The following is a 15,701-nucleotide window of genomic DNA, read 5'->3' as shown; positions in this document are numbered from 1 at the left end:
AACAACTGAGCATCCATACTCTCCAGCACTCCAAAGATTTATAACCTTTGAATGAAGACATTTCTCCTCATCTCCAAATGGCTGGTCCCTTATTCTGAAACTGTGATCTGGATTTTCATTAAGTCGGGTGGACTTGGAAGCCCTTTAAAAATGGAATGATGGACCCGATTCTAGGATTTCTCTCCATTCTTGTTTTGGCAATTTCTGTTTGTACAGGATATAGTTGCGAGGCATGGGCCAGCATGCAGAACTCCTACATTTGCCAACTCCATTGTGGGGCTGGGCAGTTCACACCTCTCCCCACCGCCCCTACAAGCTTTTAATATAGTCAGGCCCCTTCTTTAAATAGACATGGTTCAAGGTCTCTTCGAGGAGTTGTGAACCACGGGAGAATATCTGTCCCAAGAGGAGAACCTGTTGCTGGAATTCTTTCCTTGACAACTTTGAAGTAAAACAAAACACATTTATCCTTTTGCTTTCACTAGTTAGATGCTGTATTGTACGTTAGATGTGTTTTTATTGCAGTGATTGACATCTGAGCCAATTATGACTGCCTGCGTGAGGTTCAAAACCTACAAAAGCACTTCTCTCTGCTGTGCTCACAGTTTAATTGGCAGTTTTACAAGGCTAATAAAAGATTATCTGTCCTTGATGTGGCAAGTAAATAAGTGTTTGTTTTTACAGCAAATTTACAAATTGAGGGGATCTTAGTTTTATAAATGGCTTCTATTTGAAGTGTGTTTGAATGATAGCTCTTATCAGATTTGGTTTTTTAAAAATATCCATGTCAAAGACATTGTGAGATCTTTCCACAGTGGATGCTAGCTATGGAATATACATGGTGAGGCATGGAGTATACATGGTGAGGCATGGATGGGACATGGCGAGTATGAGGGGAACAAGAATAGGGCATGGAGTTTATGGAGGGACATGACGGTATGAAGGGAGTATGAGGGGGTATAAAACGCATGTGGGGTGGGTACAGGGTGAGGGGTGATTGTTTGAGGCGTGGACATTCATCATTACAGCTGGGATGGTGTCCCAGTAAACGGAGGAAGACATTCCCATTGCCTATTCGCCCACATCTGCCCGACTGCAACTTTAACAGCAGAGTGGGTGTCATTGGCCAATCTGCCTGACAGTTGATTGGACAATTGATGCCTACTTGAGAGCTACATGACACCGGCACTGATGTTTAAGCTGCAGAAGAGGCTCACAGCAAGTTGCTAGCCCAGCAGGTTTCCCTGCTTGGACTGGGGCAGGAGCTCTCTCCTTAACAGGTCCCCTGGACCAATTTGAGAGTCCACTCCCCTCCCCCCCGCCCTCAAAACCACCTACAGGTACTCCTCCGCTATGTCCTCATAAATGCTGACTCCCAGCCCCTCGCCAGGCCTGCCAGCTTGACACCCATGAGAAGCCCAAACGCTTACAATGCAATCCAGCATATGCCCAAGTGCAGTACCAGTAGTGGCCACCTCTCCCAGTGGCACTCCTGCTACTGGAGAGCTGCTGGCCTCTGATTAGCAGGCTGCAGGGGGGGCTTTCACCAATGTTTAGCTACCGTGTGGTGGAAGGGGGTGTGGGCGGCACCAATGGGTGTGGCGGAGGTGTGGCCTTGCTGTCCCACAAAACCTAGTCCTTGGTTTTCTGCCCATTAATTAATCCTCAATCCATGCTGATGTACTAACCACATTCCCTTGAGTACTCTTGTGTCATCTTTTTGAATGGGTTTTGAAAATCCAAATACACTTCCATCCACTACTGGACAGCATACAAGTCACTTCAGCAAAAGAAGTGGGGCCCAGCCAGGGAACAAGACCTCAGTTCTTGTCTAAATCCCCCAGCAGTACAATCTTTTTCAACTGCTTCATCAGTAGGTAATCAAAAAGACTAGTTGTACCTGAAGGATTGGGCACTGATGTGTTTTCTACCTGTTCCCCTAGCTTCCTGTGGACACCCAATACCCATCTGTATGGGCAAGTGTGCCTACGACCCCAGCCCCCTGAAGCTTACAGATCGACACAAGAAGAATAACCATTTGGAAAGGTACCAGAGATGGTGGAAATCTAAAAAGGTGAAAAATTTGAACAACAAAAAGAAAACGGAATCTTGATTGCAAAAACGTATATTTGGGAAACTCTAGTCAGCTGCAGTCTATTGTATTTCCGATTCATCGCCGACCATGAACTGAAATTAACACAACTTCAAATCTGCTTGAAGGAAATATGCAGAAGGAAGTATCCTGTGCCACTTACCCATTCGCCCATCTTGAGGTGGGCTTATTAATGAGAGCCTAGTTGGACCCATTGGTGTATCAGACTGTACATGGCAAGAAGATCAAAGTAAAGAAAACACAGATTAATAACAGGTCACCCTTTCTTAAAACAATATTGTAATTACCCCTAACATGCAAATGCTGCCTATGGCAATGATTGGGATTTGAGCCCATGTAGGTTCTTTACTCAGAGAGTAGTAAGGGCGTGGAATGCCCTGCCTGCAACAGTAGTGGATTTGCCAACACTAAGGGCATTCAAATGGTCATTTGATAGACATATGGATGATAAGGGAATAGTGTAGATGAGCTTTAGAGTGGTTTCACAGGTCGGTGCAACATCGAGGGCCGAAGGGCCTGTACTGCACTGTAATGTTCTATGTTGTGATCAGGGATCACATATTAATGGAAATAGGATAGACAGAGCAAAGGTAGGCAAGAAAAATGTATAGGAAAATACATAGCCTTTAAAATGACAGCATGACATGTCTAAAATTATTTTTTTAATTATCTTAGAAGAGATATTAACCATTTGAGCTTAAACAGGTTAACACTTTTGCCAAAGTAGTGAGGAATTCCACTCCATGTGTTAAGTATTTGTATTTAAGGGACATATTTCGCAAACAATACTACCCATTATGCCTTGGCTGAATGGAAGTGCTTCATTAGCTTTATTTAGCAATTTTTGACAATCAGGTATCCCAACTTCAAGGCCATATTTATGCGATAAATGATAATGCATCAGGTGTCTGATGTTTTACCTTATATTAAGCTGTATACTCTCACCTTTCCTAATGGGCTACGTCTTGCATCAATCTCCATTTTGTGTGACCTGATTGAAATTTAGAGTATGGTCAGATGGTTTTTGTAAAATATTGAAAACATTTCCTGTCAAATAGCACTTGAAAAATCCTAATGGTACTGAACAGAATCATGAAAACTCATTCAACCATAAAATATTGATACTGCTAAATTTACATTATTTAGTACGGTTTCCTCTCACAGAACAATGGGCGGGATTCTCCCCTACCCGGCGGGGCGGGGGGGTTCCGGCGTAATGGAGTGGCGGGAACCACTCCGGCGTTGGGCCGCCCCAAAGGTGCGGAAGTATCCACACTCTTAGGGGCCAAGCCCTCACCTTGAGGGGCTAGGCCCACGCAGAGTGGTTTCCGCTCCGCCGGCTGGCGGGAAAGGCCTTTGGCGCCACGCCAGCTGGCGGCGAAAGGTCTTCGCTGGGCGACGCATGCACGGGAGCGTCAGCGGCTGCTGACGTCATCCCCGTGCATGCGCAGGGGAGGAGGTCTCTTCTGCCTCCGCCATAGTGAAGACCATGGCGAAGGCGGAAGAAAAAGAGTGCCATCACGGCACAGGCCCGCCCGCGGATCGGTGGGCCCCGATCGCGGGCCAGGCCACCGTGGGGGCACCTCCCCGGGGCCAGATCGCCCCGCACCCTCCCCCAGGACCCAGGAGCCCGCCCGCGCCACCTTGTCCCACCATTCAAAAGGTGGTTTAATCCACGCCGGCTGGAGGGTTGACAGCGGCGGGACATCGGCCCATCGCAGGCTGGAGAATCGCCGGGGTGGGTCCGCCGACCGGCGCGGCGTGATTCCCGCCCCCGCCGAATCTCTGGTGACGGAGAATTCGGGACATGGCGGGGGCGGGATTCATGCCAGGCCCCGGCGATTCTCCGACCTGGTGAGGGGTCGGAGAATCGCGCCCAATGTTTTCTTTCCAGGAAGACACCATAATTAAGACAACATACATTTCACCCGTAGATGGTCTCGACTGTGGAGCTGAAGCGTACGCCACTGACTTCATTGAAGGTGCTAAAGAGCAAAAAAATGGAAGTATAAAGTGCTGAACATCTTTTTCAAAACAATAAGTATAGAAAATGTACATAAATAATTCAATGAACATCAAAATTAACAGCTTGGAAGTAGATGTTTGTTGCACTACAATCATTCTGGAGGAGGCGAGCCGATACATTTCCCCTACCGTTTGGTCATTAATCAGTATGAATAAATTTCATGCCCCTAGTTTTTAGCTTGGTTTCTTGTGGTCAGCTGTCACTCGGTGACCTAGCAGAGAGGGAGACCCAGCGGTGAGCAATTTGTTCATGTAGTGTTGCTTTGTGCAGCACAACACAGGCTAGATCAATTGTCTGTTAACGGACAGGGCTGAAAGCTGCTACCTATGTGATGCTGATGAACATAGGCAAGAAAAATGCACGGAAAAACACACAGCCCTTAAAACAACAGTGTAACCTTATAACACCTGCTTAAAATTACTTCCTTCACTATCTTAGCAAAGGTATTAATCAAAAATTCAGCACAAGCTAACACATTTTCTTTTTATAATTAATTGAGTATGCAAAGTGCATGATAAAAAACATGATTTTTATTTTTCATCTGCACTCAGGTGTGTGGTCCATAACCTTCATAGCCACAGCAATCACATACCCAAGGGTACTGATACAAGTAATACACTGGTATTTTCACAAATGTTCAGTTTTGGAAAACTGTTTTGCTGTGAAACCACTATGTGTCATGATATTCAGGTAAACATCATGGTACATACATATATACATACTGACGGACAGATCAACGGACCAATCAACACACACAACACCACAGCCAATCACAGACAAGAGCATACACACTATAAAACGGGGAACACGACACCTCCGGGGCATTCCAGCAGGAGACAGCTCAGGACACAGAGCTCACAGCAAGCGACTCAGACATTCACCATGTGCTGAGTGCTTCTCCTAGTTAGTGTTAGGGTTAGGTCCACAGATACAAGGGTAATGAACGAACCACAGTAACCAGTTAACCAATGTATATATAGTTAGTAATAAAACTGAGTTGTACCATTCGCCACCGTGTTGGTTCATCTATGTAGCAGAGCACCCAGCACGACATAGTACCAGGATTGGAACCCGGTAACCGTGAGTCCTACCTACGCATCCTAACGAATCTGCCATCCTGTGCCATGGCCACCGTCAGTACGCCGCAGCTGCTCCAAATCGCTGGAAACCTCGGTGTCAACTGGAAGCTGTTCAAACAGCGCTTCCAGTTCTTCCTGGAGACCACCGAACGGGAAGGCACTTCGGACACCAGGAAAATCAACCTCCTCCTCTCCACGGCAGGACAACACGCCATCCATGTCTACAACTCCCTGGTATTCTCAGAAGGGGAGGACAAGACCCAGTGCAAGACGGTCCTTCTCAAACTCGACAAACACTTCAGCGTCGAGGTTAATGAGAGTTTCGAGAGGTATCTCTTCCAGCAGCGCCTGCAGGGTCCGGATGAACCCTTTCAATCTTTCATTACACACCTCCGTATCCTAGCGCAGTCCTGCGGTTACAACGCCACCTCCGATTCAATGATCCGGGACCAGATTGTTTTTGGGGTCACCTTGGGCACCCTACGCCAACAGTTCCTCAAAATAAAAGGCCTCACCACCATAGCCTCTGCCATCGAAGCCTGCGTCCTTCACGAAAACGCGAACAGCCGCTACTCCCAATTTAAAGCGGCCGAATCGGCACGGCAGGGGTCCTACGCGGCCGAATCAGCAAGGCAGGGGTCCTACGAGGCCGAGCGGTTCCAGGCGATCGGCTGCCTCCCGGCCCGCGGCCCGGATGAGGGCAGCCATTTTGCGCGCTTATCGCGCGCTCCCACGTTTGTGCACGCCAAAAAAGACGTCGACGCAGAGGGACGCGATACGTAGGCGCGCTCAACGCGTCACCGAACTGCGCATGCGCGGTGGCGTAATGAACGCCATGACGTCACGACGTGCGGCAACTGCGGAGCCGAGCATTTAAAGCGGCAATGTCCGGCAAAGAACAGACAATGCCTACGCTGTGGCAAGATGGGCCACTACGCTGCTTGCTGTCTAGCACCTCAACCGGCCAACACTCCCCAATTCCGACAGCCTCGCAGGGACGTGCGGACCATTCAGCCTCTGGACTATGAGTCATTCCCAGATGATTTCCAAAACAGTGACACAAACGACCGGGACGCCTTACGTGTTGCGGTCAGCGATAGGAACCAGATGTCTTCAAGCAGGACCCACCAGCCGATGCCAGTGAACAGTATCAATCCGGGTGATGAATGGTGTGCCACCCCGACGGTCAACCGATCACCGATAACATTCCGTTTGGACGCTGGTGCCTCCGCCAACCTGATAGCATGGTCAGCCTTCTACGCATTGACGGTCAGGCCACCAATTCGGCCATCCCGTTGCAAGATGGTCGACTACAACAGCAACGGTATACTGGCCATGGGATCCTGCCAGTTCCAGGTGACACACAACACACACACGGCCACACTGTCCTTTGAAATTGTCGGATCATCAAAGGACTCCCTGCTAGGCACACAGGCATGCAAGGTTCTCCACCTCGTGCAGCGGGTCCACGCTCTGTCTCCAGAAGGCACATCTAACTTCCCGGATGCGGACTTCAGGGCACAGCTCCACTCGCTCCTCGCCCACAACCAGGAGGCATTCGAGGGCATGGGCACACTGCCCTATACCTACAGAATACATAAGAACATAAGAACTAGGAACAGGAGTAGGCCATCTGGCCCCTCGAGCCTGCTCCGCCATTTAATGAGATCATGGCTGATCTTTGTGGACTCAGCTCCACTCTCCGGCCTGTACACCATATCCCCGAATCCCTTTATTCTTTAGAAAGGTATCTATCTTTTTCTTAAAAACGTTTAAAGAAGGAGCCTCAACTGCTTCACTGGGCAAGGAATTCCAGAGATTCACAACCCTTTGGGTGAAGAAGTTCCTCCTACACTCCGTCCTAAATCTACTTCCCCTTATTTTGAGGCTATGCCCCCTAGTTCTGCTTTCCCCGACCAGTAGAAACAACCTGCCCGCATCTATCCTATCTATTCCCTTCATAATTTTATATGTTTCAATAAGATCCCCCCGCATCCTTCTAAACTCCAATGAGTACAGTTCCAGTCTACTCAACCTCTCGTCATAATCTAATCCCCTCAACTCTGGGATCAACCTAGTGAATCTCCTCTGCACTCCCTCCAGTGCCAATATGTCCTTTCTCAGGTAAGGAGACCAAAACTGAACACAATACTCCAGATGCGACCTCACCAACACCCTATACAATTGCAGCATAACCTCCCTAGTCTTGAACTCCATCCCTCTAGCAATGAAAGACAAAACTCGATTAGCCTTCTTAATCACCTGTTGCACCTGCACACTAACTTTTTGCGACTCGTGCACCAGCACACCCAGGTCCCTCTGCACAGCAGCATGTTTTAACATCTTATCGTTTAAATAATAATCCATTCTGCTGTTATTCCTCCCAAAATGGATAGCCTCACACTTGGCAACATTGAATTCCATCTGCCAGACCCTAGCCCATTCACCTAACCTATCCAAATCCTTCTGCAGACTTCCGGTATCCTCTGCACTTTTTGCTTTACCACTCATCTTAGTGTCGTCTGCAAACTTTGACACATTGCACTTGGTCCCCAACTCCAAATCGTCTATGTAAATTGTGAACAACTGCGGGCCCAACACTGATCCTGGAGGGACCCCACTAGTTACAGGTTGCCAACCAGAGAAACACCCATTTATCCCCACTCTCTGCTTTCTGTCAGTTAACCAATCCTCTACCCAATACGACTCAAACCGGACGCCACCCCGGTCATCCACGTGCCTCGCAGGGTCCCAGTGCCACTCAAAGACCGCCTCAAGCAGTAGCTGCAGGATCTCCAGGACCAAGGGGTGCTTTCCAGGGTCACGGAGCCCGCGCCATGGGTCAGCTCCATGGTGTGTGTTAAGAAGCCCTTGGGCGAACTCTGGATCTGCATTGACCCAAAGGACCTGAACAAGAACACAATGAGGGAACACTACCTCATACCCAAACGGGAGGAGGTCACGAGCGAAATGGCCCAGGCTAAAATCTTCACAAAGCTGGATGCCTCGAAGGGTTTCTGGCAGATCCAACTGGACCAGTCCAGCCGGAAGCTGTGCACCTTCAACACTCCCTTCGGCAGGTTCTGCTATAACAGAATGCCGTTTGGCATCATCTCGGCGTCCGAGGTCTTTCACAGGATCATGGAACAGACGATGGAGGGCATTGAAGGGGCGTGCGTCTACATCAACGACGTCATCATCTGGTCCACCACACCACAGGAGCACATCAGTCGCCTCCAGCACGTCTTTGCGCGGATACGAGAAAACGGCCTGCGCCTCAACCGAACCAAATGTTCTTTCGGCCAGACCGAGGTAAAGTTTCTGGGGGACCACATATCCCGGTCAGGAGTGCGTCCAGATGCAGACAAGGTGAGTGCCATGCCGCAGCCGGCAGATAGGAAAGCAGTGCTACGCTTCCTAGGCATGGTCAACTTGCTGGTGAAGTTCATTCCCAACCTTGCCTCCCATACGACGGCTCTTCGCCACCTAGTCAAGAAGTCCACAGAATTCCAGTGGCTGCCCGCACACCAGACGGAATGGGAGGAGCTCAAAATTAAACTCACCACAGCCCAGGTATTGGCCTTTTTTGACACCTCTCGTGACACGAAAATTTCGACCGATGCCAGCCAGTCCGGCATTGGGGCGGTACTCCTGCAACGGAATGACACTGCGTCATGGGCCCTGGTCGCCTATGCCTCGCGGGCCATGATCCCCACAGAACAGCACTACGCACAAATCGAGGAGTGCCTGAGCTTGCTAACCGGAATAGACAAGTTCCATGACTACGTATATGGTCTCCCCCAGTTTACCGTTGAAACCGACCATCGCCCTCTGGTCAGCATCATAAATAAGGACCTGAACTAGATGACCCCTCGCCTCCAGCGCATCCTACTCAAGCTCAGGAGGTAAGACTTCCAACTGGTCTACACCCCGGGAAAGGACCTTATCATTGCAGATGCTCTATCTAGAGCAGTGAGCACACCGCCCGACTCGGAGGGGTTCATCTGTCAGGTCGAAGCGCAGGTGGCCTTCACATCGGCAAATCTGCCAACCGATGACTCAAGTCTGGCCCGTATTCGCCGGGAGACTGCGACTGACCCCCTTCTACAACGTGTGATGCGCCACATGACGGGTGGGTGGCTCAAAGGACAGTGCCCGCAGTTCTACAATGTCCGGGACGACTTGGCCGTCATTGATGGTGTCCTCCTAAAGCTAGACCGGATTGTGATTCCACACAGCATGCACAAGCTGGTCCTCGACGAACTACACAAAGGCCATCTGGGGGTCGAGAAGTGCAGACGGAGGGCCCGAGAGGCGGTATGCTGGCCGGGCATCAGCGATGATATTGCCAACATGGTGCTCAACTGCCCCACCTGCCAAAGGTTTCAGCCGGCACAACCTCCTGAGACGTTTCAACCCCATGAGCTGGTGACATCCCCCTGGGCAAAGGTGGGTGTGGACCTTTTCCATGCGCTCGGCAGGGACTACGTAATCATCATAGATTATTTTTCGAACTATCCGGAGGTCATACGCCTGCACGATTTGACATCGTCCGCAGTCATAAGGGCCTGCAAAGACACCTTCGCTCGCCACGGCATCCCGATTACTGTCAAGTCAGACAATGGGCCCTGTTTTGCCAGCCAGGAATGGTCTTTGTTTGCTGCTTCGTATGGCTTCACACGTGACGCCCAGCCCCCTGCATCCCCAGTCCAATGGAAGGGCGGAGAAGGGCATTCACATCGTCAAGCGGCTCCTCTGCAAGGCTGCTGCTGCCGGATCGGATTTCTGCTTAGCCCTGCTGGCCTATCGCTCGGCCCCATTAGCCACTGGCCTCTCACCTGCCCAGCTGTTGATGGGTCGCACCCTCAGGACCACTGTGCCATCCATTCTGGTCCCCACAACCAATTATGCTCCGGTACTGCACAGGATGCAACAGCAGCGTGTTCGCCAGAAGGTGGCACATGACACTCGGGCAACTGATCTTCCCGCCCTGGTGCCTGGGGACGACGTCCGCATCCACCGACCAGAGGGTGGCTGGTCGGCACCTGCCGAAGTTCTCCGATGCGTGGCCCTCCGCTCGTTCCTGGTTCGCATGCCTGATGGCTCCATTCGCAGGCGCAATCGCCGGGCTCTTCCGACTACTTCCACGTTCGCTACGGGAACCGGTGCCACGCCCTCCTGTTGTTCCGGATGTCGACCTCGGAGAGCTTCCTGCCACCATGCCCATCCCGTTGTCGCCCGTGGCCAGGCCCATTCCTCAGCCGGTGGGTCCCGACCCACCCTTGAGGCGGTCAACCCGAATTCGTCGCCCACCTACTAGGCTGGACTTATGAGCCTGTTTGGACATTGAACACACTGACATTTTATACCACTGAATTAATATGTTTCTCTTTTTTCTTGTCGTTACAGGAGTTCGTTTTGCCATTTAATATTTCCACGTGTTTTGTTTATGGTACAACTTTGTTGCCATGTTGCACCTGACATCGTCCCATGTATATAGTTTAGACTCATGTATATGCTGTACATATTGCGCGCACACACACACACATATTCAGCTGCACTCAGTACATATCTCTATTTATCACCACATAGGCACATGTTCTTGTAAAAAAGGGGATGTCATGATATTCAGGTAAACATCATGGTACATACATACATACTGACGGACAGATCAACGGACGAATCAACACACACAACACCACAGCCAATCACAGACAAGAGCATACACACTATAAAACGGGGAACACGACACTTCCGGGGCATTCCAGCAGGAGACAGCTCAGGGCACAGAGGTCCACAGATACAAGGGTAATGAACGAACCACAGTAACCAATTAACCAATGTATATATAGTTAGTAATAAAACTGAGTTGTACCATTCGCCACCGTGTTGGTTCATCTATGTAGCAGAGCACCCAACACGACACTATGGACTTCATTGAGGGTCCATAAATTAACAATTAATGCCTACTGAAGGGTCTCTTCGTACTGCCATTGGCATTGAATCAGTGAGGACTCGGCATTCAATCGGTGACAAGTGAGTGACTCGCCATGTGGAGAGATCAACACAGAAACATTGTTAGGGGGGGATGGGGCAGAATTTCCATTCTACTGGAAGTAGTTCTGAAATTAAATGTCCCCTATAGAGTCAGGAGCCCTGGTGGCAGGGTTCCCACTGCCAATTAGGGGTTTTAATTCTCACGGGGTTCCCAGAGGTCAGGTCGGCGGGACGTCAGCAGTTTTAGTGGCAAATGTTAGCCACCTGCATTAAATTCCACCTAACCTTTCAGCAGAATAATTTATTCTGCTGACCAGGTACTATACAATTTTTTTTGTTAATGAAACAACTCCATAAAAAGCCAAAGCATCACTGGGGTTAAAGAATAGAAGAGGTTATCCAGAAGTGGCAGAAAGAAAAGATTAAAACCCGTTGAGTTGCACACTGTTTAAAAGGCCGTGAGAAGAATACATTTGAAGAAAATTCAAAGCAATCTTTTGTGGACCATGAAGTCAACGCCGAGTAGTTTAAACGAAACAAAGTTTTATGACAACAAACTATTATTTACACAACATGGACGATCCCTGCCGGGACTCTTCCCATCAGTACCAAAACCGGCCCACTTTATGCAAGAAATGAAATGAAATGAATGTAAATGAAATGAAAATCTTATTGTCACAAGTAGGCTTCAATGAAGTTACTGTGAAAAGCCCCTAGTCGCCACATTCCGGCGCCTGTTCGGGGAGGCTGGAACGGGAATTGAACCGTGCTGCTGGCCTGCCTAGGTCTGCTCTAAAAGCCAGCGATTTAGCCCAGTGAGCTAAACCAGCCCCTAATTGCACATGGTTTAGTTCCCCACTACCTTAGCGGGGGAGTCATATTCAGTGAGGTAAATGAGGATTCTAATTGTTGCGATCCCATTTGATTTGATTTGATTTATTGTCACATGTACCGAAGTACAGTGAAAAGTATTTTTCGGCGGCCAAGGGAACGTACACAGTATGTATACAGTAGACAAAAAGAATAATCAACAGGGTACATTGACAAATGGTGCATCAACAAACAGTGATTGGTTACATTGTGGAACAAGGGGCCAACCAAAGCAAATGCATGAGCAAGAGCAGCATAGGGCGTCGTGAATAGTGTTCTTACAGGGAACTTGGGCAGGATTCTCTGACCCCCCGCCGGGTCGGAGAATCGCCGGTAGCTGGTGTGAATCCCGCCCCCGCCAGTTGCCGAATTCTCCGGCACCGGATATTCGGCGGGGGCGGGAATCACGCCATGCTGGTCGGCGGGCCCCCCTCCTCCCCGGCGATTCGCCAGCCCACGATGGGCCGAAGTCCCACTGCTGTCATGCCTGTCTCAGCGGCGAGAATCAAACCACCTCTCTTACCAGCAGGACTAGGCAGCACGGGTGGGCTCCGGGGTCCTGGGGGGGGGGGCACGGGGCGATCTGGCCCCGAGGGGTGCCCCCACAGTGGCCTGGCCCACGATCGAGGCCCACCGATCCACGGGCGGGCCTGTGCCATGGGGGCACTCTTTTCCCTCCGCCTTGGCCACAGCCTCCACGATGGCCGACGCGTAAGAGACACCCCCCCCCGGCGCTTGCGCGGGGATGATGTCAGCGGCCGCTGACGCTCCGTGCTTGCGCGGACTTCTGCCGCCCGGCAAAGTCCTTTCGGCCCCAGCTGGCGTGGCGCCAAAGGGCTTGCACGCCAGCCGGTGGAGCGGAAACCACTCTGGCGCAGGCTTGGCCCCTCACGGTGAGTGCTTGGCCCCTAAAGGTGCGGAGAAATCTGCACGTTTGGGACGGCCCGACGCCGGAGTGGTTTTCTTGAAGGAGGTGGGGACTCAGAGCGAGGTATTGAAGATATCGACAAATACACTCGCCATAAGTCTCGTACTGGTTATAACATCCTTCCCCCACAAAGTCTGAAGAATCCTCCGATGGTGGGGAACAGGAGGAAGCTGGATTCGCTTCATCTCTAGCTATGCGTTGTGTACCCCCAGTGCTGGTTCGGGCGGCGTGTATCAGGAAGGCGATAGCCCCTTCTGATTGTAATGTCATAGCAGAAGCCAGAGGCTGCTGTGCCGTCAATCCCCGTAGGGAGACCATTGATCCCTGCACTTCCATATCCAAATTTGTGTTGATTACAGCTCTCACGTCGACATCTTGATCTCCTTAGGGCTCCACTCTGGTCTCCTTGGGCATCGGGTTCAGCTTGACAAGAACATTCCGTGCATGAGGAATTCTACGAAGAACCGGTTGCCTGGTGTTTTCGCATTACCTGACCCTGGGCTTGGGCTTGATCCGAAACCGGCCCTGTCTGATGGATGTCGGTCACCATGTGCAATGTTTCGGACAAATATCCCATCACCAGATACAAAGAGCCTGGGTGGTCAACGTTGAACAGGCCAACGTCCTTTCAGGCCCTGGGTTCGGCAAACCTTCCTGCTTATATTGGGGAAAACCATACTACTGTGGGTCCGAAGCCTCCAGCCCATCAGTTCAGCCAGGGCCACCCTAGTCACAGCGTATGGGGTGGTCTAGTAGCAAAACAAGAACCAGGCCAGCTTTGTGTCCTTTGACCCGAAAGACGGTTTCCGCCAACTGCGTTTAAACATCTGGACCACCCGCTGCTCTAGTCCATTTTATACGGGGCAGTAGGAGTGTGCCATATCCCAATGGCCTTCAGAAATCCAGAGACCTCCTCACTCAAAGGCTGTGCCATTGTCCGTAACCAACACTGCAGGAATGCCATGCATACTGAGGAACAAATGCAGCTTCTCAATTGTTGCTCTGGAGGTTGTCATCGCTATCTTGTGAGCCTCCAGCCATTTGGAATGGGCATCAACTAGCAGCAGGAACATAAAATCTTGAAATGGACCAGCGAAGTCGGCATGCGACGGTGCCCATGACCGCCTCGGCCATGCCTGAGGGTGGAGGGGCGCGGTGGTGGGAGGCTTTGGTTCTCCTGACAGATGCTGCATTGTTTTGTCATATGATCAATGTCCACATCCAGGTCTGGATAATGAGGAGGAGGCAGGAAAATGGGGATGAGAAAAATATCAGTCATGATTGAATGGCGGAACAGACTTGATGGGCCAAATGGCCTAATTCTGCTTCTATGTCTTATGGTCTTATGGCCACCAAACGTAGCTGTGTGCTAACATTTTAATTTTTGACACTTTCGGGTGCCCGTTGTGCAGATCTTCCAAGATCAAATCCTGTCCATTTTCCAGGCGCATGTACCCCATAGCAGGACACCATCCCCCACACTAATCTCGGATATCTTTGATGGGAAAGCCCTCAATTCACCTGGACGCTGACTGCCTTATAATAATACAAACTTTTAAAAGGACTGAGTGTGTTTGGATCCACTAACGGATCCTAGATGCAGTGATGGGCCATGAATCTATGCAATCTAATGTGCCAAAAACATTGTCTGCCCTGGCGGAAGATGGAGAGCTAGTCGGCAAGGGCAATCTGCTCAATGCAGAGGCATTTGCAATCTGAGTGCCCAGCCGATGTTCAAACGAATATTCACATGCGGCCAACAAAAGGGCTCAACACTGAAGCCAAGCGAAAGCGATGGGCGGAACTGTCTTGTCCTCCTTGAAAAGACCGCATAGTGATTTGTGATGATGGTGGAATGGCGATCGTACACATATTATTGGAATTTCTTCACTGCAATAACTACCGCCAGGCCCTTCTTTTCAAGAAGCACTGTCATGATAGGGAGATATTAGGAACTTGTGTCAAGAAATGGGATACAAAATGCAGCAGGCAATTTATGAATTAAATAGATTAAAAAACTGCTAGCAGCTGGCTCGGAGGGATACACCCACAGCCTGAGTTACCTTGTCCCATTCAGTCTTAACCTCGTTAATGGGAATGCACTCAATGGGAATGGGTCCACTCAAGGTCCATTGTCATTCGGGAGAACCTTGTTTGACCAGCCATCATCCCATCCCAGAGTCTGATGACCTATTTGTCCGTCAATGGAAGGTTAATTACATATGAATGGCATAGCTGTGCTCTTTTGTATAAACGGGAGTGGGCAATCAGCCAAGATAACGAGAATAGAGGTTGGAGAGAGGGAGAGAGCCAGGAAATGCTGTTTTGGACAGTCACAAGCAGAAAGCTGTGGAGGTCACCCAAGGAGGTCATGAAGGAGGCTGTTCCAGATTACAGGCTTTCAAAAAGGGTTCTAAGGGAAATTGACTTACAGCAGAAAACACCTTTGTAAATACAAGAATCACCTTTGCCTGTCTATGTAAGTGGAAAGTGAGCTGTGTGTTATTTAGAGTGATGATTAATGGGAACTGCTTGTGTTGAGGTTAAAAAAGCCACATGTAATCTGTTGGTGCCAGAGTTGAACCTTCGGAGTGTAAATATTGGAGCGATTCTCTGGTAAGATTTCTAAGTGTGGTAGCGAGCGGGAATTGCGCGAGCGAAGCCAGCGACACTATTCAATGTTAATTG

The 15,701-nt window shown here is 50.0% G+C and overlaps 1 protein-coding gene across 4 annotated transcripts in view; it reads right to left on the bottom strand.

The window, feature by feature from the left end:
• The window catches only part of rnf212 (ring finger protein 212), a 117,738-nt gene that overhangs the window by 27,726 nt on the left and 74,311 nt on the right, over nt 1-15,701 (bottom strand). For all 4 annotated transcript variants that reach the window (XM_072497554.1, XM_072497556.1, XM_072497555.1 and 1 more), the window contains 3 exons: nt 4,035-4,098; nt 3,059-3,104; nt 2,256-2,319 (listed from right to left, as the gene is read on the bottom strand). In XM_072497554.1, coding sequence (XP_072353655.1) covers nt 2,256-2,319; nt 3,059-3,104; nt 4,035-4,098 — 174 coding nt within the window. The remainder of the gene's footprint in view (nt 1-2,255; nt 2,320-3,058; nt 3,105-4,034; nt 4,099-15,701) is intronic.

Source organism: Scyliorhinus torazame, chromosome 3, assembly GCF_047496885.1.
Source record: "Scyliorhinus torazame isolate Kashiwa2021f chromosome 3, sScyTor2.1, whole genome shotgun sequence".
Taxonomy (NCBI): domain Eukaryota; kingdom Metazoa; phylum Chordata; class Chondrichthyes; order Carcharhiniformes; family Scyliorhinidae; genus Scyliorhinus; species Scyliorhinus torazame.
The sequence above is the reverse complement of the archived record's forward strand: the minus strand, read 5'-3'. Positions and strand labels throughout refer to the sequence as shown.